The sequence below is a fragment of the Oryx dammah genome, unplaced genomic scaffold (assembly GCF_014754425.2).
Source record: "Oryx dammah isolate SB20612 unplaced genomic scaffold, SCBI_Odam_1.1 HiC_scaffold_23, whole genome shotgun sequence".
In the NCBI taxonomy this organism is placed as follows: Eukaryota; Metazoa; Chordata; class Mammalia; order Artiodactyla; family Bovidae; genus Oryx; species Oryx dammah.
In genome coordinates, this window is record NW_024070207.1 from 80,067,057 (window position 1) to 80,092,494 (window position 25,438).

At 39.3% G+C, this 25,438-nt stretch overlaps 1 protein-coding gene across 1 annotated transcript in view; it reads left to right on the plus strand.

The window, feature by feature from the left end:
* Positions 1-25,438, plus strand: part of CLCN5 (chloride voltage-gated channel 5) — a 192,969-nt gene that overhangs the window by 152,421 nt on the left and 15,110 nt on the right. Inside the window, exons 4-8 of the mRNA XM_040265974.1 lie at positions 11,147-11,298; positions 14,473-14,572; positions 18,869-19,056; positions 22,647-22,769; positions 23,638-23,844. Of these exons, the coding sequence (XP_040121908.1) occupies positions 11,147-11,298; positions 14,473-14,572; positions 18,869-19,056; positions 22,647-22,769; positions 23,638-23,844 (770 nt within the window). The remainder of the gene's footprint in view (positions 1-11,146; positions 11,299-14,472; positions 14,573-18,868; positions 19,057-22,646; positions 22,770-23,637; positions 23,845-25,438) is intronic.

Genomic DNA, 25,438 nt, shown 5'->3' on the forward strand with positions numbered 1-25,438 from the left:
GGAGTGGGTTGCCATTTCCTTCTCCAGGGGATCATCCCAAACCAGGGATCAAACCCAGGTCTCCTGCACTGCAGGCAGATTCTTTACCAACTGAGCTAATTTCCCCCTGGAGCATAGATAGGCCTTTGTTAGAATGACCTGTTTGGCCTATTTCACAATGATAACTCTTAGCTTTTCATCAGAGTCTGGAGGAGATATTTCTTTAAGAACACCAAAGTATAGGCTCAGAAGTTTCCTATTCTCATATAAGTCTACACTCAGCCTTCGGAAATTAGTCAGAATTGCCATTTAAGTGGCCAGGTAAGCAGATCTTTCTCAGTGTCTTTTCAGATAAGCCTGTCTCTTCAGATTTGGAGGTTGGAATTTCCCTTGCAACCTTATAATTCTCTCTGGTGAGTCCTGGAAAAGTTACTGATTTTTCAGTTTTTTCTAGCCTTTTCTTGTTTTTCAAATGGGAGTAACAACTTCTTATTTATTTAACTGAAGTATAGTTAATTTACAGTGTTGTATTAGTTTCAAGTGAACAGCAAGACAACTGAGCTTTTTACTTGCAAGGGTTGAATCTGGAAGCTCTCCATTTATTTTCTAATTAGTTACACTGCTTTGGTCCCCTCTTGAAAGAAGAAAATTAGAGGACAAACATTTGGCTTCTAATAAATCCTGAGTGGATTATTTTGAACCACACTTTGTTCCAGTTTATGACATTCTAGGGTAGAGGAAAGGGTTGCTGTGATGTTTTGGGAGTGTTGTGGTGAGTGTTTCTGGGGTCTGTGGCCAGCGGGTTCTCCAGAAGTTTGGTAACCATGTTGGTATAGCTCTGGTTAGCCGGAGAACAGATGCGTTTGGTCCCAGGTGTGCCCTACTTCACTGCTGAGCTGAATCTTTCTTTTCCAAGATTAGTACCATTTTGTGATCTTGCCAGAAGAGTATTCTCTAACTATGCAATCAAAATACCTTTGAAGTTCTTCAAAGCTAAGGTCTTCTCAAAAGTCATTTAGCACAATGTATGAATGATCCACAAATAATCATTGCTAAAATAATGAGTATGAGGGTGGGAAAGGACTGTAAAAATCATACATGTTAATACACCCTGATTTTACAGATGGGGAACCTTAAAGCCAGAGAGATGAAGGCAGTTGCTCAGGGTGACAAAATTACTGAGTTATGGAGCTAGGCTTGGAATCTATATCTTCTTACTGCTGGACAACAGGCCTGATCACGAAGACTATTCTTCCCATTGACTTTCACTTAAAAATTTAGTAAGCCATCTTCCTTCTGGTACATTTCTCCTGGTGTTGTCTGAAACCTGTGGCCTGTTTTGTTTCCAAATACCCCAATGGTCTGCCTCTCACAATAGAAGTCTTTCCTTTGTGATGTCCTGTTTCTAATCTTCTAGCTGCATTATTGTTATTTTTCTTTTTAGAAACACACATAACACATAAACACACCTCACTGTTATAGATTCAAACAGTGCACATGTATATAACATGTGAAAGTCCTCCCCCTCACTGCCGACTTTCCACTCCAGAGATAACCCTTCAAAATAATTCAGTTATGACCCTTCCAATTCTTTTTCTATCCAGTTAACACAGAGACACAATTTTAAAAAATCTACTTATTATTTTGTAAATAGTTTTTTTCACATAGTAAGTTTGGGAGATTTTTCTGTTTCAGTACACATGAGTCTGCTTCTTTCCTTGCGCTATTCCCCCATTACTGGACTCTTTCATTGTTTCCAGTGCTGTAGTGATGCATATGTTGGTGTACACAGGTCCAAGTGTTTCTTTAAGAGCATTTCCTAGATTATATATGTGTGTGCTTAATTCATTTTTGTTTGTTTGGGGCATTCCATATAGCTTGTGAGATCTTAGTTCCCCGACTAGGGATCGAACTGTGCCCCTACATTGGCAGCATGGGGTCTTAACTGGAAGTCCTAATTAATTTTTTTGTCCATAACATCACACTATTCCCATGAGTTTGGGAAGAATCTCCTACTTGCTATTTCCTCTCTTGAAGTTTTTCACCCTGCCAAAGAATGATTGCTAATCTCTTGTCCCCAGCTTCCTTTTGGAGATTAATAGAGAGAAACCAATGTAGGCTCAGTATAGAGGAACTGGTGAGTTGCTGCTTCTAAAATAATAAGTATAAGTAATTACATAGGCTTGTCGTAGCCAAAGGGTTTCTCAATACTCTGGCATGGAATGTACTTCTTAGAGCAAGATCTCCCTGTCCATTACATTTCCCAGTCCTCTTGTCAGTCCCTTGAGTATAAAGTCAGTATAAAGTTGAGAAGGAAGGAATGAAGAGCAAGTAAGGGAGCAGAGGGCTATTTTCTTTATATGGACAACCCTCTCAGCAATGCTGTCAAACCTAGCCCCTCTACTTCCATTTCTGCATTTTTTTTTTGTACAGTGGGAGTCTATAGGTACCAAACCATGCTCCTCAAGTTGTTTTTCCAAACACTGGTAACTCTGGCAGTTAGCACCATAGCTCCACAGGTAATGAAAGTGAGTTGGGTGGGGGAACTTCTAGATTAGAACAGATGGCTGGGAATAGAAAGCTTAAAAGATACACTGTCAAGCAAATGTCTACAACCCTGTGGGGACAGAGCTGTATCCAATGGGAGCCATGGGGTCTGAAGGTGGTATTAGAATCTAGATAAATGCTTATCTCAAAAGCCTTTTTCCTATTCCTTTCTGCCATGCCCCATCTTCCTGTATACTTCTTGTAACCCTCAAACTTTATTTTAATAGCACATATATATTTGTTACTGTTGTTGCAGTTCTATTGCCCACCTCTCTCAACACCTGATTAAACTTGTGTCTCTTACGTCTCCTGCGTTAGGCAGGCGGGTTCTTTACCACTAGTGCCACCTGGGAAGCCCAGCTCTCAGCAGTCAGTCCTTAATTGAAATGGGTGCAGGGGTGACCTTCAGAACAACACAGACACTGAGCCAACAGGTTGAATGTCCTGGAGCCTCTTGGTGTTCCAGCTGCTGCATCCTGGGAAAGTTCAGGAGCCTTTGGGGGATGGTTGTGGGGGAAGAGAGTCCTTAGGAAAGAGTGGTTATCTCTCTACAGCCACTCACAAAGTGAGGTATTTCACTATGTAACAACCAGTATGGCGTTACAGATATGTATCAATGGAATGTGTGCCTGCTAAGTTACTTTACCACTAGTACCACCTGGGAAGCCCAGTCAATGGAAATCAGTTCAGTTCAGTTCATTTGCTCAGTCGTGTCTGACTCTTTGTGACCCCATGAATCGCAGCACGCCAGGCCTCCCTGTCCATCACCAACTCCCGGAGTTCACTCAGACTCATGTCCATCGAGTCCGTGATGCCATCCAGCCATCTCATCCTCTGTCGTCCCCTTCTCCTCCTGCCCCCAATCCCTCCCAGCATCAAAGTCTTTTCCAATGAGTCAGCTCTTCGCATGAGGTGGCCAAAGTACTGGAGTTTCAGCTTTAACATTATTCCTTCCAAAGAAATCCCAGGGCTGATCTCCTTGGTCACCCTGAATAAGTACCCTAGGAGCCAAACTAAACTAGAGCATAACAGTCCTATGACCCTCTCCAGGGCTTTGATGAGAGGGCTGCTTCACTAATATTTGCTTTTCAACTAGTGGGTATATGTTAGTGGGAAAGCAAAATGGAGGCACAAATTGATAGAAAGGTCCTAAAAATGTTGACTAATTACTGAGGCTTCAACTGTAATGTATGCTCAAACATAGAGGTAAATTGAATGTGAAAGAGTTCATGGCTTGTTGGGAGATCTGGAATAGATGAACCAGTACAAGAAGGGAAAGGGGTGCAGATATGAAAGTGAGAAGTGGCTCATAATAAACTCTTACTACTTGCTGTTGAATGAAGGTACAATTTTAAAAATCACAGGATGAATATCTGCTGACGTGTGCTAGGTAGAATGTTGACTGTTTTTATATATGTGCTTTTAGCTTTGCAAAAATACAAAATATCCCTGTAAAAACTGAAATATATTCTTAAAATGCAACTATTTTCCAAGTCCTCTGATGCATGCCAATAGTCCTGCTCCATTTCTCTGTGTGCTTCTTTCTTTCTTTAGGCTACTGCCAATAAGTGAGCCCACATGCAGTGTGGTTATCACTAAAGCAGTAGGTCAGGGTGCACAAGGTTTCTTTCTATCCTCTTTCCCCTTGTGTTTCTGTTAGTGTTTAACTAATTCACTTAATCAGTTACTGTTCAGCTCCCCCAGGAAATTTCTAATGGCATATTGGTTAGAGATTGAAATAAATATTAATTTTCAAATTGGAATTTATTTTCTTGTGTCTTAAGGGGTTTTCTAGTTTTAAGCATCATGTGATTTTTAGAAAATATTAGAAAGTGGTTTCCATAAATGGAAATGAGCAAAATACATTCATTTATATGCCTCCTCATTCAGCTGTGTGCTTTTAAACACCCATTAATTAAGTTTTTAGACCTTACCAGGAAAGCTGTTTCAAGGTTGACTTTTTTTTTCTGACTAGTTTTCTGTACATTTTTGTCCCAGACTCAAGCAATGCAGATAAGCTTTAGGGGACCTTTCTTTTATCATTTGAGATCCAGATGTACTTTAACTTGAATTATTTTCCTGCTAGAGCGTTAAACCATTTCTTATATAACTTATGTTGAATGGCACACTATGCCTTCAAAACTTATCTAAGTTTTACCTTTGTGTGTGTGTGTAGAAACAATAATATAGACTTGCCTAAGAACCCCAATCTTGATATTTAGAGCTGTTGTTTAATTTTGCTTTTTTTCTTGGCAGAGTATTTCCACACCAGAAGCTTAACTTTTTAAAAAAATCACCCTGTTTTTAAATTGAAGTATAGTTGATTTACAGTATTTCAGGTTGTACAGGAAAGTGATTCCGTGTATATATATATATATATATATATATACACACACACATTTTCAGATTATTATTTTCCCTTATAGGTTATTACAAGATATTGACTATAGTTCCCTGTGTTATACAGTAGGTCCTTGTTTATCTAAAGAAGCTTAATCTTAATCCACTGTTTTTTGAAAAGCCTTTTGCATTTTGCTACTCTATTTGTACCTCAGTAGTTGATCCAGAATGGAATCATTTCTACACTCATTCTTGATAACTTAGTTTTATGAATTTAATATTTCTTTCTACTAAGTAAAAAAAATGCTAAGAAAATAGACCAATTGGATGTGGAATAAGACCTACAGCTTAAGCTATTTGTCATCAAGTCATATATAGATACCTCTGTGAAAGAGTAAGTTTCATCTCTCTCATTGATAAAACCTTAAAAAGTAGTAGTATTATTGTTATCATCCTTATTATACACTTAAAGTATTTTTTCCTATCCTAAAAATTATGATGAATATCTTCTAATTCCTAGTCCATACTTGTGTCAAATCCCCATTAAGTGGTCTTCCTATGTTGAAAGTTTAAAAACTTTGTTGTAGGAGCAATTAACATATTAGAAACAGAAAATGATCTGGTCAGATCTGTGCTCCACAAAAATAACTCTGTCCCCAAATATTAACTTTATCATTGTGGTTTTATCATAGGATACATTAAAAATTGGTAAGGATTTCTCTTATTTCCATAGTAACTGACCTACACCTGACAGCCTGTATAAAGGAACATGTGCTAGAGATTACACATTTGGCAGAGAAGGGAATAGTGGGGTAGAAAAGAGTAAAAGAAATATAATGTCAAATTCGGAATACCAGTGCCTCGTTTATTTTTTTTAATTGAAGTATAGTTGATTTATAATATTGTGTTAATTTCTGGTATACAGCAGAGTGACTCATTTATACATTTTGGGGAGGATGGGAGAGAATTTTAACGCATCCACCAAATTAAAGGATAAAAACATACTGTAGACATAACTTAAAACAATTTAGAATCATAAAATGTGAGGTAGACTGACTAGTAAAATTCACCAAATGTTGGTTAGGAAAATTTTATAGTAATAAAGTAACACAGGTGCCTCCTTTTCTAAAAATCACAAAAAGCAATTGCATAAATTACAGCCAAAAATTGAATACAATTCTCATTGTAATTTTAGTGTGTGTGTATATATATATATGTATATATATGTATATATATATATCTTATTTCCATAGTAATTGACCTACACCTGACAGCCTTATAAAGGAACATGTGCTAGAGATTAAACATTTGGCAGAGTGTATATATATATATATATATATATACTAAATATATATATATACACTAAATATATCTATATATATATACACTAAATATATCTATATTCCTTTTCATATTCTTTTCCCTTATAGGTTATTACAAAATATTGAGTATAGTTTCCTATGCTATACAGTAGGTCCTTGTTGGTTATCTATTTTATATATAGTTGTGTGCATCTGCTAATCCCAAACTCCTAAATTATCTCCCTTTCCTTCCTCTTTAGTAACTGTAGGTTTGTTTTATATGTCTGTGAGTCTGTTTCTATTTTGCAAATAAGTTCGTTTGTATCACTTTTTAGATTCCGCATATAAGTGGTATCCTACAACATTTGTCTTTCTCTGCATTATTTCACTTAGTGTGATAATATCTAGAGCCAAAATCTGAATTGTAATTAAATCTCATTTTAGTAGGAGGACTGTGTCATAGTATCAGTCCTCTAGTTTTCAAAAGAGGTAAATTTACATGGAATAAAATAGTTCCTCCGCAGAAGCACTGATGGAGCATTTGAAAAACACATGAACTTTCGCCAGAAGTTATTGACATGGTACTAGTTATGCAATCCAGTTACCGTACATTGAAAATCTATACATTTTTTTAAGTACCAAAAACTAGTATGTTAAAGTGTAAAATAATCTAATAAGGTAATGCGAGTCTTATTATAAGTGAATATATTCTGTAGTGGTCTTCAGATACTACACATAGAATCCCATTTAGTAAAGAAAACCTTGAAGGAGGCTTGTGAGGTTGGCCCTGTCATCCTCTTTAAGTAAGAAATACATACTTTTCTAAAAGTATAATTGTATAATACAGTCACACTTGAGTCATAGCTTTTGCTTTTTAAACTTGTTAGTTCTTTGCCACAATACTATCAGTTGCCGCTTCATTTTACTTCTTGTTAGTGCTAGGTTAGTTCATCAAGAACTGAGATACTGTCATAGTGATGGACTGGACCAAAAGCATGTAGGTTCCATGAAGTGCCTCACATTTCCTAAGGTTTTGTTATATTGATATTTTAAGATTCATCAGGCCTTAAGAATTGATGAGAGTAATCACAACATTTTGAAACACTCTATTTAGGTCTGATTACTGGAGCACACCGACTAGATTAATGTTTAACAGAGGCTGTTCTGTGCATTCACTTAGGTGGTTAGGAGATGGCAATTTTCTTTTCTTTTTCTCCAGTTCTGTTGAGAAATAATTGACATACATCACTGTATAAGTTTAAGGTATAGAACAGGATGCTTTGATTTACATACATTGTGAAATGATTACTACAATGAGTTCGACTAACATCCATCTTCTCATGTTGTTGTTTAGTCGCTAAGTCATGTCTGAGTCTTTGTGACCCCATGGACTGTAGCCCACCAGGCTCCTCTGTGCATGAGATTCTCCAGGCAAGAATTCTGGAGTGGGTAGCCATTCCCTTCTCCAGGGGATCTTCCCAACCCAGGGATCAAACCTGGGTCTACCTGCATTGCAGGCAGATTCTTTACCATCTGAGCCACCAGGGAAGCCCATCTCATATAGATACAAGAAAAGGAAAAGAAAGAAGGAAAGAAAAAGTTTTCTCCTTATGATGAGAATGCTTAAGATTTACTCTCTCAACTTTCCTATATATATATATATATATATATCAGTGTTACCTATATGTAGAGCACTACTGCTAAGAAACAACTCATTTTCTTGACTGCCTTCTGAGTTTTCAAAGTTACTAGTAGGTATTATTGATATATATATTGGAGAAGGAAATGGCAACCCATTCCAGTGTTCTTGCCTGGAGAATCCCAGGGACGGGGGAGCCCGGTGGGCTGCTGTCTCTGGGGTCGCACAGAGTCGGATACGACTGAAGTGACTTAGCAGCAGGAGGTATTAAAGACCTGACTTTGTATGCTAAGTTCATATATGGTTCAGTTTTTCATAATTTTCTCTATAGAAAGACATAAGCTATGTGTATACAGTTTAAAGAATAATCATAATGTGAATACTCAGGTAACCCCTGCCCAGATTAAGAAAAATTGCCAGCCTTCCCAAAGCCCAATCTTCACCATGTGCTCCATCCAGAAGGTGACTCCCCTCTCTCCCTAGTCAGCTACTGTCTTTACTTTTGGCATTTTCTTGTTTCCCCTTATAATGTAGTCACTTACATGGGTATCCTAAAACCATAAAACTTAGGTTTGTCTGTCTTTGAACTTACATGAATAAAATCATGTTATGTGCTCTCTTGTGTCTGGCATCTTTCATTCATTTCACTAATTTAGCTCGTTACTCTGGTGAGATTTTTATCTGTGTTATTGGTATCCAGTACATTAAAAAAAAGCCTTTCCATATTTGCCTGTCTCTCTCTCCCTCCCCCTTTTAAAAATATTTAAGATCCCTGTAACTTTAAATGCTTTCTGATGTTTATACTTTGCCTTCTTAGATTTTCTGCTGAATGAGGTCTGAAAACCTTAAATTTGTCTGAATCCCAGTTTTCTGAACTGACCTGACTGCCTCTGGTTTGATGACATTTGTTTAGATGAGACTACATCTTTAAGGCTTCTGTGCTTGGTTAAAAATCTTCTTTCTCCAAGGCTGGTCCAAGGGTCTGGTCACGTGATTCCAACAGTGACATCACATTCTGACCGCCAGGGAACATTGGTGGTTCTTTAGGTGGTGTTTGTTCCTGTGAAAGGCAGAGAATACAGCAAGTGCCCTTCTAAAGCAGTTCAGACCGGGGCTTCTTCTATAAAAGCTCCTCAACCTAAATGAGGAAATGCGGGCTGCCAAGGTTATTTCTTCTTTGAGGCAGAAAAAAAGAAAGCTGTGATTGAAGGTAAGCAGGCTTGAGCCTGGCCAAGGACCAAAGCATGACCCCAGGGAGAAGGGGGTCTGGAGAATCACAAGCAGTCTGTTGTCGGATTCTAATCACTGCCTGCTCTTTCTGAGCCGCCTGACAATTTGCGTTTATAATAGACTATCTACAAAGAAGGATGATTCAGTACTCATGTTACCCAGTGATGTAATAGGATTTTTTCTTTCCTGTTAGAAAGCTGTTGCAGATCTTCATTTTGTCTTAATATCCTTTGAACTGGGGGCCTCATTTGATACCTAGTGTAACATTAGATATCTAGTAGAAGCTTTTTAAAAATCAGTTTCACAAAATCCTTTGAAAATTTCTCCTGAAAGGAGCACACTTAAACCAGAGCAAATTCAATTGAAGCATTAACCTGCTTGAAAAAGTCAGTTTCTGGTTGGTTGGTGTCCTGTGTTCATGTCAGCATTTGTCTTGAGAATTGAAGGAGCTTGGTTCCCTCCTGCCCCACATACTTTAGCCTCTTTCTGCCCTCCTTTCCCAGCTGGCTGTTTCCCTCCAATCTCTCAGACAACACACCAGCATTCATCTTTATCAGTATGCCACTGACATGATAGGAAATGCTGAGCTGGTGATTCAGCAGCCAACCATTTCATGGTCAGGTATGCTTGAAGATACGGAAAGGACTTTGGTTAGGGGTTTTAAGATTAACTTGTTCACCTCCTCCACTCCACCCCACCTCACCCCCACTCTTACTGTGATTTGGATTCTGCAGAGCTTTTCCTTTCAGCTGTGCCTTGTTTGTGAAAGGTATGCTGAACTAGATCTTTGGAAGACTTAAAATTTGTAAACCAGGTGCAACTTGGGTGTTAATTCAAACTTGTCCTTTGAGAGGCTCAAATTGTCTGTTAGGAGTTGAGAGTGAAGCTGAGGATGTCGCTGGGGGGAGACAAGGTCAGCTTGGGCCCACTTTAGCCTTCTCTGCAAAGGAACTTATCATCAAACAGTCTGGATATAGCTTTGTCCCTGCCAAGGTTGGTGTTGCAGATGTGAGCTGTGGCTGGTTGAGTCCATTGATGGCATTACTCTGCATTTTTCCTCAGTGTGCATTTGCATGCATTCCTGAATACAGTTTTACATTTTGTGTTCAATAGTGAAATTTTGTTCTACCAGAGGATTGTGGAAATATTGTGAATAAGTTTGTTAAGTAATACTAAGTAACCTTGTGTAAGTGCCACTTCTGAGTTTAAATACTCCTCCCTCATCCCAATGGTTCATACAAACTTGGGCTCACCTGATGTTTACTGGATTGTGGCTGTGTGCTAGACTCTGGAGAAGGCAATGGTGAATCAGGGATAGGGCTACCCTCAAAGAGCTTCTAGTCTAGAAAGGAAGATAAAGCATTTGCTTAAGTTATTATAGTAGAAGTGCTAAAAATGAAGCAGGTAAATGTGATTGTTGGCCAAATGGATATGTTTCTTTCAGTTGAAGGATCAGGGAGGGACCTGTCATTTCTGAGCCATGCACTTTTCTTTAAATCTCTGCTTGGAAATCTTAGACTGTCCTGGCATACTCAGTAAAAGTTTCCACAGGCCCATGACATCAAGGATCAAAGTCTTATATCCATGAGAAGTGAAATATGTACATTCCAGCCAGCTTAACTCTGGAAGAGACCCACATGCTTTGTTTGGAGTCCCTACTCAGGCAAAAGCCACCTCTGAGGATTGAATTACTGCCTTGTAAATGCATTAATAAAATGGCTTCTGATGTAATTTGTCTGCACAAACCTTTGACCCTGTGTCTTCCTCCCCAAACATAAACTGAAATATCTAAACTGCTCCAAGCTCTTCTCTTTTGTTTCATACATCCTTTTACCCTGTATTTCAACTCCTGTCAGTTCTCCCTTTGTACCGTCGTTCTCATCTGTCCCTTTCCATTTACACTGCCTCAAGACGCTCATCATTTTGTGCCTAAACCACAAAAACCTCTGAATGTGAAGGATGTTCCTGCCAGGTGATCATTCTGCTTTATCAACATACCCTAACTAGTCATCTGATAGTTTAAGGGCTCACCTCCTGGTGCTCAAAAAAAAAGGTATTAAAAATGTCCAGAGTGTCTATATTACTAATATCTTCTTTCTGTTCATTCCAGAGAATAGGTCATACAATGGTGGAGGAATAGGTTCTTCAAATAGGATAATGGACTTCTTGGAGGAGCCAATCCCTGGTGTGGGGACCTATGATGATTTCAATACAATTGATTGGGTGAGAGAGAAGTCTCGAGACCGGGATAGGCACCGAGAGGTAAGACAAAAGATGCTTTGTGAGCTGAGTGTTAGGAAACATCAGAAGAAGTTGAAAATATATGTTCTTTACATATATAACCCTCTACCCTGGATGTGGCTGAATTTATTTTCTGTTGGCCATGTAGGGTTTTATTTTATTTTTATTTTTAAGGCATCTTGAAAATAATTTATATTTAATGATTTATCTTCCTATAGTGAGTGGTTAAAAAGGATCATTGGGTGTAAATGCCTATGTAGAAGGGTGAAAACAGTTGGTGGGAGGGACCAAAATAAATTTCAAAAATCTTTCTTCCCCATCTCATCTTTCTTTATGGTTTTCCCTTGAAGCAGAATTTTTACAACTAAGAAGAGTAAGTGGACTCTTTTTAAAGGAAAAGAGTGTTTACTGAAGCTTACAGGATAAACCTGTGATTATAGCTCTTTTACAAGTATAAAACCAAAGCACATTTACTCACTCAACTAAAAAAAAACGGCAAGACCAATCAAATTCAAATCAATGACATTAATTTAGTGTGATAGTTAATAGAAGAACTTAGAGCTATGGCTCAGTTTTGTTTTGAATATGACAAGAGAACCTCCCTACTTTTGCCTTTTCAAAGTAATGTGAAAACTTCTCAGAGTAGCCCACCAAGGTCATTTGCCTTTAACTTACTGCTGAGTATCTTTTAAATCAGGGAATCACAATTTCTAGTCTGAGTCAGGAGCATGTGGAGAGCTTATTCAAAAGGTAGGGGGCCTCAGCCCCCATCATCGTGATTCAATGGGGAACATGTCTTCAACCAACAGTAGGTATGATTATTTTTTTTCTTTCTTACTATTTCTGCTTTGAGTCCAAATTTAAAATTTGCTCTTTAAGTTGACTCCATATTCTCCTGAGTTCCTGGTTTCCTCCTCTCAGACCTGAGTGAATTTCCTGAGCCATCAGGTTCAGGTCACTTTTCATTCCTTTCCTGGCTCCTAACTGCTTTTCTCATGACCACCTGAGCCCAGGATTGTCCCAGGTACAGGTTTTGAGAAATTTCTTTGTAATCCTTAGATTTGTGATAATCCCACCGAGTTTTCTTCTCGTAACTCAAAAAGGTGATCTCTATAAAACATTTTGTTTTTTAATAAGATTCATGCTATTTGGGAACATATCCATATATTCTTTCTATTATATTAATTTATCAGGCAGACTTTAAAATATAGTTTTATAGCCTTAGAATTTTTTTCTCTATATAATTCAGAGTTTAGTTTGTCGTCATATGCTTATTCAACATGTTACTCAGATTGGGAAAGCCACCTGTGATATGACAAGAGCACATTTCCCATTATATCAATATGGTTGTATCTGAGACACATTATATCAAATAATAATCATTCAGAATCAACTGAAATGTGTTTATCAAATGTTCAAGGAGACCTTTTTTAAGCATTAGCTGTTCATCATCTGAATGGAAACACTATCAGGGAAAAGTGTCACCTCATCTACTTTCAGCATTTCGATTGGAAACTTAAAGTCATGAGTCTAAATGAAAATTTAAAGTGCTTTTAACATCTGCCTGCTAATGCAGGAGATGCAGGAGGCACAAGTTCTATGCCTGGGTTGGGAAGATCCCCTGGAGGAAGAAATGGCAACCCCCTCTAATGTTCTTGCTTGGAGAACCCCACGGACAGAGGAGCCTGGCGGGCTGCAGGGGTTGCAAAGAGTCGAACATGACTGAGCAACTAAGCACAGCACAGCACATGCACACAATAATTTATCACTTGTGATGTAGCTGCAGATCAAGATGGGGTAGCTCACTTTCCATTTCAAAGATAAGACATAGAGGCAGAGAAAGGAGAAGTACTAATTCCAAAGTTGTCAGAATACTTGGTTTTGAAATGTGAGCATTGAAGAGCTAAATTGACAAGGCTAGGGCCTAAAAAGGTAAAAATTTGTGTACCTCTTGATAGCTGCAGATATTCCCAGCAGGTTTTTGAAAATGAAAGAGATCATCCCTAATATCATTTAGGAACTATAATCACTGTACACTTAGGGGTTTGTGGTATCAAGTCTTAGAATTTGCCTGACCTGAATTACAGCCCCATGTAGTAAACTTCAGATTGTATTTTCACCACTCAAATAAGCCCATATTTATTTATTCTTTAAAAAACAGACTATTTTCTGTGAGTCAAGAGACCATTTTTGGACTATCTGATGTCCAGGCCAGAAGGAGACCACTACAGTAAGCAAAACAGGTTGATGTTATAAGAAATTAGCAGCTAAGGGGCTTCCCTGGTGGCTTAGTGGTAAAGAATCTGCCTGCCAATGCAGGAGACATGTGTTCAATCTCTGATCTGGGAAGATCCCACAAGCCAAGGAGCAACTAAACTAAGCCCGTAAGTCTGTGTGCCACAACTGTTGAGCCTGTGCTCTAGAGCCTGGGAACTGCAACTGCTGAGCCCACGTGTTGAAACTGTTGAAGCCCAAGCACCACAGAGCCCATAATACAGAACAAGAGAAGCCACCACAGTGAGAAGCCCATCAGCACAACCAGAGAGTAGTCCCTGCTCTCCGCAACTAGAGAAAAACCTGAGCAGCAGCGAAGACCTAGCACAGCCAACAACAACAAAACAATCTCTAGAAGGCTTCTCTGGTGGTCCAGTGGTTAAGAATCCGCCAGCCAACGCAGGGGACATGGGTTTGATCCCTGCTCCAAGAAGATCCCACATGTCATGGGGCAACTCAGCGCATGTGCCATAACTATGGAGCCTGCATGCCTGGAGTCTCTACTCTGCAACAAGAGAAGCCACTGCAGTGAGAAGCTTGCACACTGCAACAAAGAGTAGCCCCTGCTCACCACAACTAAAGAAAGTCCATGTGCAACAATGGAGACCCAGTGTAGCCAGAAATAATAAATAAAAGACAAAGGCCTTATTAAAAACAAAAGAAATTAGCTACTAAATAGGGAAGCCTTGAATAAGGTACTTGCAGGCATTGCAATACTGGAGATAAAGGTGGGGTTTGGTAAAACAAGGTTCAATAAACCTCAAAGTTCTTGGTGACTTTGGTTCAGCCAAAGATTTGAGAAGTAACTCTAAATTGGTCTCCTAATCAATAGGTTTGTCTTTGTGTTTCTTTATTGCACATTTTGATGTGAAAAAGCAAGGGTGTGTATAAAACTATCAATGTTTTCTCATTTCTCCCTAGATTACCAACAAAAGCAAAGAATCAACATGGGCCTTAATTCACAGTGTGAGCGATGCTTTTTCTGGCTGGTTGTTGATGCTACTTATTGGGCTTTTATCAGGTATGGTAAACCATGTTAACTTTCTAAACAGATTTCCTAAAATTGTGGTGTGCCCGTTCCCCAAGTCATGAACTGAATTGAATGCTGTGCTTTATTGTTTTCCTACATGAAAGAAATCACTCATGGACCTTTTGGAAGCTTGATGGCCTCAACTGTAAAGAGGTATTGATACCTCATCTCCTTCATTAAATAAATGAGATTAAATAAGGAAACACATTTAAGTGCATTTGTATACTGTAAAATATTATGTCCATCTTAAGGTGCTGTTAGCCCTGACTTTTGGAGCTTATCTTGAGGAAGAACCTTTCTGTTGGAGATGGGGTTTTTATTTTGTTGTTTTCATTTTGGGGGGGGAGGGGTGGGCGCAACTCTGTGACTGGCAGGATCTTGATCTCTGACCAGGGATTGAACCCATGCCCTGGCAGTGAAAGCATCAAGTCCTAACCACCGGACCATCAGGGAACTCCCAGTTGTTTTTTTTAACATATACCACATGGGTAAAGAATCTGCCTCCAATGCAAGAGACCTGGGTTCGATCCCTGGGTCAGGAAGATCCCCCGGAGGAGTGCATGGCTACCCACTCTAGTATTCTTGCCTGGAGAATCCTATGGACAGAGGAGCCTGGTGGGCGATAGTCCATGGGGTTGCAAAAGAGTCAGACATGACTGAGTGACTAAAACTTTTGCTTTCTTTCACGTTGGATTTAGGAAAGAAGATGTAGAAGAGGACTTTTTGAAAGATTTTTGTAGTTACTTCTTAAACATCTTCTCTCTTCTTTTAGGGTTAAAATATGTAGGACATGACTCATACCCTTAAGGGGCCTACACTCTTATTCTTTCATGGTGGTTGAGTACTGGGATGGTACTATCTTTTCCTGCCTTCTCCATCAAGCTCCTAAGCCACTCAACTATATGGTCTATCTAGGAATAGTATCGGAGAAGGCAATGACACCCCACTCCGGTACTCTTGCCTGGGAAATCCCATGGACGGAGGAGCCTGGTAGGCTGCAGTCCATGGGGTCGCTGGAGTCGGACACAACTGAGCAACTTCGCTTTCACTCTTTACTTTCATGCACTGGAGAAGGAAATGGCAACCCACTCCAATATTCTTGCCTGGGGAATCCCAGGGATGGAGGAGCTTGGTGGGCTGCCATCTATGGGGTCGCACAGAGTCAGACACAACTGAAGCGACTTAGCAGCAACAGCAGCAGGAATAGTATACTTGCTTTGCAATACAGCTTCAAAACAGGTCTCTAAGCAGGCTTCCCTTCCTGTGGCGGCAGCAGAAAACCAAGAATACCAGGCAGAAATGCTGAGATTTACATTCCCATGGCATTAAAAAAAAATGGGTCTAGGAAGACTAGGAATAATGAGCTAAAATAGAAGTTAGGTGGGAAATCAGGAGGTGGTTGGGATGGAATGGTAGTTAACAGCATAGGCTCTAGTTTGTGGCTTCTTGGATTTGAATCCCAGCCCTACCAATTGCTAGTTTTTTGACTTTAGGCAGGTTTCTTAACCCTTGAAAGCTTTAGTTGACTGACTTGTAAAATAGGGATAATAAAAGTACCTATTTTGCAAGTTTGTTGTGAGAATTGAATGAAGTACAACATATATAGCACTCAGCACAGCACCCAGTTGTTTACAAGCTCCTGTTACTTAGACATAATTCATGAGCTGTGGTGTATAAAATGATCACAGCAGCTAGTGGGAGCCGCTGCCATTCTGTCATAGCAGCCTGCAGCCCCATCTCCCGGTCTCCCGTCAGTGGGCTCCTTGGCGGGACATGCAGGGGATGTTCACCATGTGGCACATTGTTTACATAAAACACCCCCATTTCCCTTGAACGCTGTGGCATTGCCCTTGCCTCTCCAATGCATAGAAACTAACTCTCCACTATCCCACCCCTTGTTTCTTTGTCATGGGATAGGAAACTAAGATCCAGTAGGCTTGTTTGCCCCCAGATACTTTTGAGGCATCAGGCTACCACATAGTAAATCCGGTTTGTTATTTGATTCATTCTGTGCGCTTTGGTAACAGCTCGTGTGTTATAGCCAAATCTGGTGACTATCCTCTGTTTTTTACGTTAGTTAAATCTCTGCAGGTCCATTTGCTAAAAAAAAAAAAAAAACCCACAGCAAATGAGAAACTGTTCATTCATAACAGAGTTTTCAAAGATTGTTTCTGGGCCAGGGATCAGCTAGCTTTTTCTATAAAGAGCCAGACTAAATATTTTAGGATTTGTGGGCCAGATGGTCTCTATAACACAAATGTGGCCGTAGATAGTAGGTACACAAACAAACTGGACTGTGACCAAGAAAAGCTTTATTTAAAAATGCAGAGGTGGATCTGACCCTCAGGCCATAGTTTTCCAACCCATGGTCTAGGGTGTTAATGCTGCCCATTCTCTGGCTCGTACAGAAGAGAGAATATGGTCTGGACAGTTTAGAGCTGGCTCATAATAGACTGAGTGGGCTGTAATGTCAAATATTACACAGAGGCTGAAGAGAAGGAAGGGGGCTGAGAAGGGGTTATATAGTTTAGCAGTTAGGAGGATACAAGTGACCTTGAAAAAAATCTTAGATAAATATTAGTAGCCAGATTATTTTTTTCTTTTGGCTGCAGCTAGTGGCATGCCTGATCTTAGCTCCTGGACCAGGGATTGAACCTGGGCCCTGGCAGTGAAAGCACCAAGTCCTAACCACTAGACCACCAGGGAGTCCCAGGAGCCAGATTTCAAGGGGAGGCAACCATTGTAGAAGTTTTGGAGCTACTGGGTAGTCATCAGAAGGAGAGCAGGGACAGAAGCATGAAATGATAGCATGGACAGCTGGAAGCACTGCATTCTTTAGGGTAGGGGAAACCTGCTAAAATTTGTAACCAGGGAAGAAACCAACTGGGAAAAGAAGAGGGAGACATAGAAGGGAGGATAGAATGCAGGGTACCAGGGTTAGGTAGAATAAGACATACACACATGAAACAACCAGAGAATTAGCCAAACTCTTTAACATCATTTAGTTTTCTGAATTCAGGCAATAAGTGCAATAGGGTTTAGAAGGAAGAGACGATGGGGGCTGGAGTGGCCAAGAGTAGGTTCAAACAGTTTGTCAGATTTGACTAGGCTGTTCAAGTGTGTAAATAACCTGTATTAACACTCTTAGCACCTACGAAAACATACACACGGAATAGCCTCCAGCCTGTTGGAACATAGGCGTAATATCCTCAACTTTTTAATGTATGTCTTGTCACTAGGCGGTCAGTGAATATTTTTCTTCCCCTCATACACACAGGGTATTTTGTTTTTAAGCATTGGAGAGCAACAATAGAAGCAGTGTGTCTGAATGCAGGAACAGTCTGGGAATTCAGGGGCTGTGAATTTTATGATGTCTTTGCTATTTCCCTAAAGCATGATTCTAAACCATTTAATTTCTTTATTCCAGTGTTTCTTCATCTGGATAACAGAAATGATGAGAAGGCCAGAATTGAAAGTATTATAACTATCTTAACCCTATCAGTCTATTAGCCATAGTGCACGAATCCTCATAATCCTCATAATCATTCTCATAATTTTCTTTGAGGAATGATCTATATAAAATATTTTTTGCTTCTTCTCACTAAGAAAACCAGTTCATGCCCTAGGCTCAGGAGGCTTCAGCCTGCCTATAGCTTCATCTCATCTCCCATGTACATCAAAATTTGTGCTTTTATAAATTCCATTCCCTTAGCCTAAAATGCTTTCCTGCCATTGCTCAAATTCCCTCGTTCCTGGTGCCAAATCAGTATCAAGACTGAGCCTTTCTCCTCATAGTCTTCATCAACTGCCCCCATCAAGCCATCTCAAATACATGTCATATAGTATTCTTCAACATGGGCAGTTCACATTTTCTCAGTCTTACGTATAAAGTGAGAATAAAACAATCTTTAATAAACTTGACTTTCTTTATGGATCAGTCTTCATCAACTCTCAGTCAAAGCAGAGTCTTTGCCAGGTGAGGCAGCTAAAAGTCAAATCCACTCACTCCTCACCCCCAACCCAACCACTTTGCTCTCTTCTAAGTTTCCCATATAGAAATTCTGCAGACACAGTGTTTACTGTAGACAATGCTTTTTTCCCCTCTTGAACAGGCATTTGAAACAGGTAAAATCTATCAGAGATAATAGGTAAGAAGCAAGCAGACAATCAGGTTGCAGAAGGAGGTTGCAAACAGAATGGAAATGTATATACTTGTCCATTATTGTGACTCCTTTTCCCTTATTTTCTCTTACAACCGTAACCTTTCCTTCCCTTCTCTCAAATCAGGTTCCCTAGCTGGCTTGATAGACATCTCTGCTCACTGGATGACAGATTTAAAAGAAGGTATATGCACATCAGGAATCTGGTTTAACCATGAACACTGTTGCTGGAACTCCAACCATGTCACCTTTGAAAATAGAGACAAATGCCCAGAGTGGAATAGCTGGTCCCAGCTTATTATCAGCACAAATGAGGTAACACACGGTGAAGATCTCTGAACTGCTGACTTAATCATTCTTACATTTACTTCATTTCTTATACTGTCCTCATGCCAGTTGTGGAATCTTCCTTTACTTTCCTTTTCAGGAAAAGGGGAACCAGTGCCAGCTGCCTTTCTCTGTGGTTTAAGTGCAGCCTTGTTTCTGTATCTTCTGACATGTAGAGTTTGATGCTTATACAACAAAATAATTTTTTTTGCTTGTTTTTAACCGTGTTTCTTCTTAGTACATGGTATGACTGAATCTTTCTCTAGTAATTTCCGTAGAAATGCCATAGTCAGCCAACAGATAAGCTATAATTTCTAACAAAAGATGGAATGGGTTAAAAATGTGTTTAAGCAAATTTTCCCTGAGCATTATATTAGAACATTAAAAAATATATATTCCTTAGCAAAATAGCAGAAACCCAGGAAAAAAATTGTTCATGGCCCCCTTTTGAAATTAAAATTTCATTTGTCCTTGTCTTCTAGCAAATTGTTTTGGATATAAAAGTAACTTTGTTTTTCAGTTCCTTACCTTTCTCTTACCACTTGATCTGTGTGTTAGATCTCTCCTATTGAACACAAAAGCACATGAAATAACTCTCAACTCCCAATTCCACTCTGGCGTCTACACAGGTACTTCTAAAACAGGTACCATCTCAGCTCACTCCTCATCTACTGTGTTAGGAAAGTAAGAAGGACAAGACTAGAATAGTTGTTTGTACTTTTAAAATTCATTTTCATACCTACTTTGGTCCACAAACAATTTGAAGGGCACACCACCCCCCTAGACTCAGTGAAAGCAAAAGAAGGGTAAGAAAATAATGTCAGAAATAAGAGTATTTATGTACATATCTGACTATGTATATTGGCTTGTGAAAGAGGTCAATTAGAGGATTAACTGCATACTATACGTGTGAGAAGTTTATGTTTGTGCTTCTCAAACCGGGTTAAGGTCAGCATACCGGAGGGTATGTGAAACCTCAGCATATGTGCTGTGTGCCTTCCCAGAGTATCAGTGTTTCCCAAGTATTTGGAAGAAATTTTTTTTCAAAAATTAAATGTAAACAGTTGTTATAAAGGAATGAAGGATTTCCATGTTTAAGATAAAACAGAATCTCTATTTCAGCTCTGCTCCTTTCTCGGTACCCCACCCCCATCCCCTCGGATGGAGAAAAGTTTGAGAAGCCCTGGAATTTAGCATGAGTCTGTGTGTGTGTGTGTGTGTGTGAGTCCCTTGATTTTTTAAAACTCTTTTATTTTTGAAGTAGTTACAAATTCCCAGGAAGTTGCAAAGCAAGGTACAGGAAGGTTCCCATACCCTTCACCCAGCCTCCCCCAGTCATGACATAAGTGTGTGTGCATTTGTGCTAAGTTGCTTCAGTTGTGACTGACCCTTTGCAACCCTATGGTCTATAGTCTGCTAGGTTCCCCTGACCATGGGATTCTCTAGGCAAGAATATTGGAGTGGATTGCCATGGTCTCCTTCAGGGGATCTTCCCAACACAGGGATCAAACCAGCGTCTCTTATGTCTCCTGCATTGGCAGGCAGGTTCTTAACCACTAGCACCACCTGGGAAGCCCCTAACATTTAAGTATTTGTTGTTGTCCAGTCTCTCAGTCATGGCTGACTCTGTGACCCCATGGACTGCAGCATGCCAGGCTTCCCTGTCTTTCATCATCTCCCAGAGCTTGCTCAAACTCATGTCCATCAAGTTGCTGATGCCATCCAACCATCTCATCCTCTGTCATCCCCTTCTCCTCCCACCTTCAATCTTTCCCACCGTCAGGGTCTTTTCCAGTGAGTTGGCTCTTCACATCAGGTGGCCAAAGTGTTTATAGTACACTAGAAACACAAAGAATGTGACATTGTTGCAACCTGCAGACCTTATTTTCACCCATTTTATGAGCATAGAAGAGAAAGAAGGGGAAGGAGAGAGAGAGTGAGTGTGTATGTGCAGGCGCACAGTTCACTGAAATTTTAGCACATATATAGATTTGTGTAGCCACCACCACAATCAAAATGTAGAAGTGTTATTCCATCACCACAAGGCTCCCCAAAGCTACTCCTTTAGAGCTATGTATATGTGTGTTTAAGTGTTCCAACCATAACTTTCAAATTGGAGATTTGCTCAGGTGATAACTTTCTCTGGCTGTCCTTTTAATGAGTGAAATCCTTACCTGGGGAAAGTTAGTTCTGGGTTTTAAAGAGTTCTGCTGCCAAGAACTTGGCCTCCTGGTCTCTGCCTCTAGTCAGTTTCAGCCATTTTCTCCTTTCTTCCCCTTTCCTCTTTGTTTCCTCCTCATAGAGTATTCTTCCTCCCTAGCTACATTCTAAAGGCCAAGAGAGAGCAATCATTTGTTCCTCTCAGGGACTAAAATAATGGGAAGCCTATGTAAAAATTATAACTCAGAAAAAAAAAAACCTAAGTGTTTTGGTTCTCCTTGTCTAGGTCAATGAATTTTTTTGATAGTGTTTTAGGTTTTAAGGGGCTTCCCTGGTGGCTCAGAGGTTAAAGCATCTGCCTGGAATGCGGGAGACCCAGGTTTGGTCCCTGGGTCGGGAAGATCCCCTGGAGAAGGAAATGGCAACCCACTCCAGTACTCTTGCCTGGAGAATCCCATGGAGGGAGGTTTTAAGATGCCAAAAGTCCACTGAGTTTTGTGATCTGTGTAATTTGAGTGAGTTTCAACTTCTAATATTTCTATCATCAAGTGTCATATGCCAATGTTCAAAATATTTTTTTTTTTAGGCATAGCTATTTTGCAAGGCTTTTAATGGTGGTGAATCCTTACTAATGGTCAAAATTAGGTTTCTTTTCTGACAGACTTCATTATAATATATAATAATATATATGTATTCTTATATAAGAATAAGTATATTATTTCCATTTTTAAAAATAGTCATCTCTGTTTCATTCTTTGGGCTATCTGACTTCTCACTGATTTTATCTGATGGTCACAGCCCAAAATGTTTTACTGCATATTCTTGTTGCTACTCAACGACTACACCTTTGCTACTACAGTGGCAAAATTCTCTCAAAGATGTGGTCATCTCTACAGAATATCATTGCTTATTTTAAGAAAAACACCCAAGAATTTTATAACCGCCTATGAGAATTTGACACCAAGGTAGGTAGTAGCCAAAGGTGAATTTAATGGAATTCTAGAGCTAGCCTTCACTTGAAATGTGTAGCCAAGGTTCAGCCATTCCAATAAAAGGACTGCTAAGACTTTTAATGAAATCGACATAGTATATATATATATATATATATATATATATTTGAATACAAAATCTATCAAAGCACTCATATAGAAAGTGAATTTACATTTTCATTCTTGTCCATCCTTAGAAACCATCCTCACTTTCCTTTGGGTGGAGCAAAGCCTCTCATTTTCTGTAGCAAATGAGCTGACAGTGTTTTAGTAGTTGCTTTGCTGGCAGTCTGGAAGAAACATTTTGAGCAATTTAATATTGTTTATTTGTTTTCTACCTCCTCTCCTGAAAACCCATTCCTTAAGAGCTGCATGCCTCACTGAGGTTGTCTAGGCTAAAACCAACTTCTTTCTTTTCCCCCGTTCCAGGGAGCCTTTGCCTACATAGTCAATTATTTCATGTACGTCCTCTGGGCTCTCCTATTTGCCTTCCTTGCTGTATCTCTTGTCAAGGTGTTTGCACCTTATGCCTGTGGCTCTGGAATCCCTGAGGTGAGTCTCTAAAATGGTTTATAATGGTTTATAAGTGGTAACAATAATTAATCCTTTTTAGTTAAAACCATTTAATATGTATTCCAGCATATACTGCAGTTGAATATTAAATGAGATCAGATCCCGAGGCAGTCTAGGGCCTTTCTAGATCCTCCCTTAAGTTTCCTCCCAGACTGGGTCACATATACATTTAAAGGGAGTTGATTCCTAGCCTCCTACGGGTTCCTGGTGAACCAGAACCCTGAAGAATTCCCCAACTCCCTAACCAAGAAGCTTTTAGGGTAGATCGCAGGATTCTGGTCTGAGAAAATAGTGGTACTGTCAACTTTTTTAGAGCAGAAGAAATGGAACTATTTTGCTACATTTTTTACAACATGATTTGGGCTAGAAGGAGGGTGATTAAAACCCTATTTCTAACGACTTTTGGTTTAGATTACTTGATAGTGACAGAAACCACTGAGATTTTAGGTTACCTGGATGACCTTCCCTCTCTCTGTTTCCTTCCTGATCAAGTGATAGCTACAGATTTTTTGGCCGAGAGTCAAGGCTATACTAGTAAGGGAAAGTAAGAAAAACACCCTCCCTCTCAGCTGCCCCTTCTCCACACACATGCACTCTCATACTTAACAGTACTCCCTTGCCCAGCTATCATATGCCCCCCGCCACGGAAAAAAAGGGAACATAAAAGCTCTAAGAACATTTCTCATTTTCTTGGTCTCCTGGGTCCCCTCCCAAACTTGAATCACTGTTTCAAGCTTTTATGTATCACTTGTTGAAAAGGTGCAGTTTCTATAATGAGGACCAGATTTATTGCTTCTTAGCCTTGGTTCCTTACTTACTCCGTGTTCAATCTGTTTTCAACCTGCAGATAAAAACTATCTTGAGTGGTTTCATTATTAGGGGCTATTTGGGTAAGTGGACCCTGATGATCAAAACCATCACACTGGTACTGGCAGTGTCATCTGGCCTGAGCCTGGGCAAAGAGGGCCCCCTAGTGCACGTGGCTTGCTGCTGTGGGAACATTCTATGCCACTGCTTCAACAAATACAGGAAGAATGAGGCCAAGCGCAGAGAGGTAATAACAGATGACTTTACCAGTCTCTCTCTCTCTCTCTCTTTTTTTTGGTGAGAGCACAAATGGTACAATCTTACGGATGAGAATTGGGGGATTCTACTGGTGTTAATGGAAATACTCTTTGACCCAAAAGTTCCATTTCTAGAAATTTATCCTGCAGACATTCTACCATGTGTGCACACAGGTGTGTGGGGATAGTCAGTGCAGCATCTGTCAACATAATGAAAACCTGAAGCAGTCCAAATGGCCATCAGTGGGGGACTGACTGAATAAACAATATTCTGTCCATACTCTAGAATCCTATGCAGCTCTTAATGAGATGATGCTATGTATACTAACATGGAATGATGGCTATAAAATACCATTAAACTTTGAAAAGCCAATCTCAGAATAATGTGTATAGGAAAAGTCAGTTAATGTGTCTGTTAAGTGTGTATATATGCTCCTTGAAAAAATGGCTGAGAAGTGGTTTCACCCCAAACTGTTAAAAAAAAAAAATGTCTACTTCTGGTGAGGGGGAAAGTGAGGTAGATGCTAGTAAGGAAGAAGTAAAGACTTTAACTTTTTATAATATATAATTCTATATAAGCATGTGCAATTTCTGTTACAAAATAAGTTGAAGAAATAATGGAAGGCTTTTAAAAGAAGTTTATTCCTGTGAAAGAATATAAGTTCAGCATGTGTTTCAGATGCCAGCTTTTATATCTTTTATTTCTACCTAACAGCATACTGTATTTGTTTCTCTGTATTCGATTTTTCTCTCCCTGCCCTCCACCTCAGCCCTGCAAATTAGTCCCACTGCAATATCTTTATAGTTGTTCTCTTGTTTATACAGTTGTTAATGTATGTCATTTTGAGGAGGAAGACCATTTTTTAAGAAGTTTCAAGTCATTGGTTACTTTTTTCCTGCTATAATTAAGAATTTGAGAAAATAATGGTTCTTGCTTTTTTTTTCCCCTTGAATTACAAAGAAATCACATATAGAATGGGTCAAGACCAAGGTTATTTCATTGAAGAGGATTTTTCACAAAATTAGAATCTCGTGATTTATTCTGAAAGCAAAAGCAAAATTCCCCATAAGACTCGGAAGAAAACTCAAAGATATTGAAATCTCAAATATGGAATACATTTTGATGGTTCAAGGGGAAAAATTCCTGGCAGGAGAGCTAGGCTAGCAGGAGAGGGAGAGGAAAATCTGAGTAGGTTGTTTAGCTATCTGTCAAGTACATAAAGGCAGTCTTATATTGGTGAAGTTGTTAGATAGTAGTAATGTACAACAGAAGCTAAAGAGATGAAAAAAAACATTTTAAGTGGCAAGAATAAAGTGTTGATTGTTGCTGGTTTTGCATAAGTAGAGGTGACTTTGAAACTGTAGATTGGTGATTACTTTCATTTTATTCCATATAAAATTGGCATTTTTGTTCAAACAGTTCTTATAAAATGAAAGAAGAGTTTGATTTGGCTGTTTTTCCATACAGATATCATATATTTCTAACTAAACTCATAAATAGTTGAATATGTCATTCACTTCTTATTGCTTATTTAGAGTTTGCAGTTATTTTTTCCTGGTGTTCTCACCATCAGCAGTAACCCT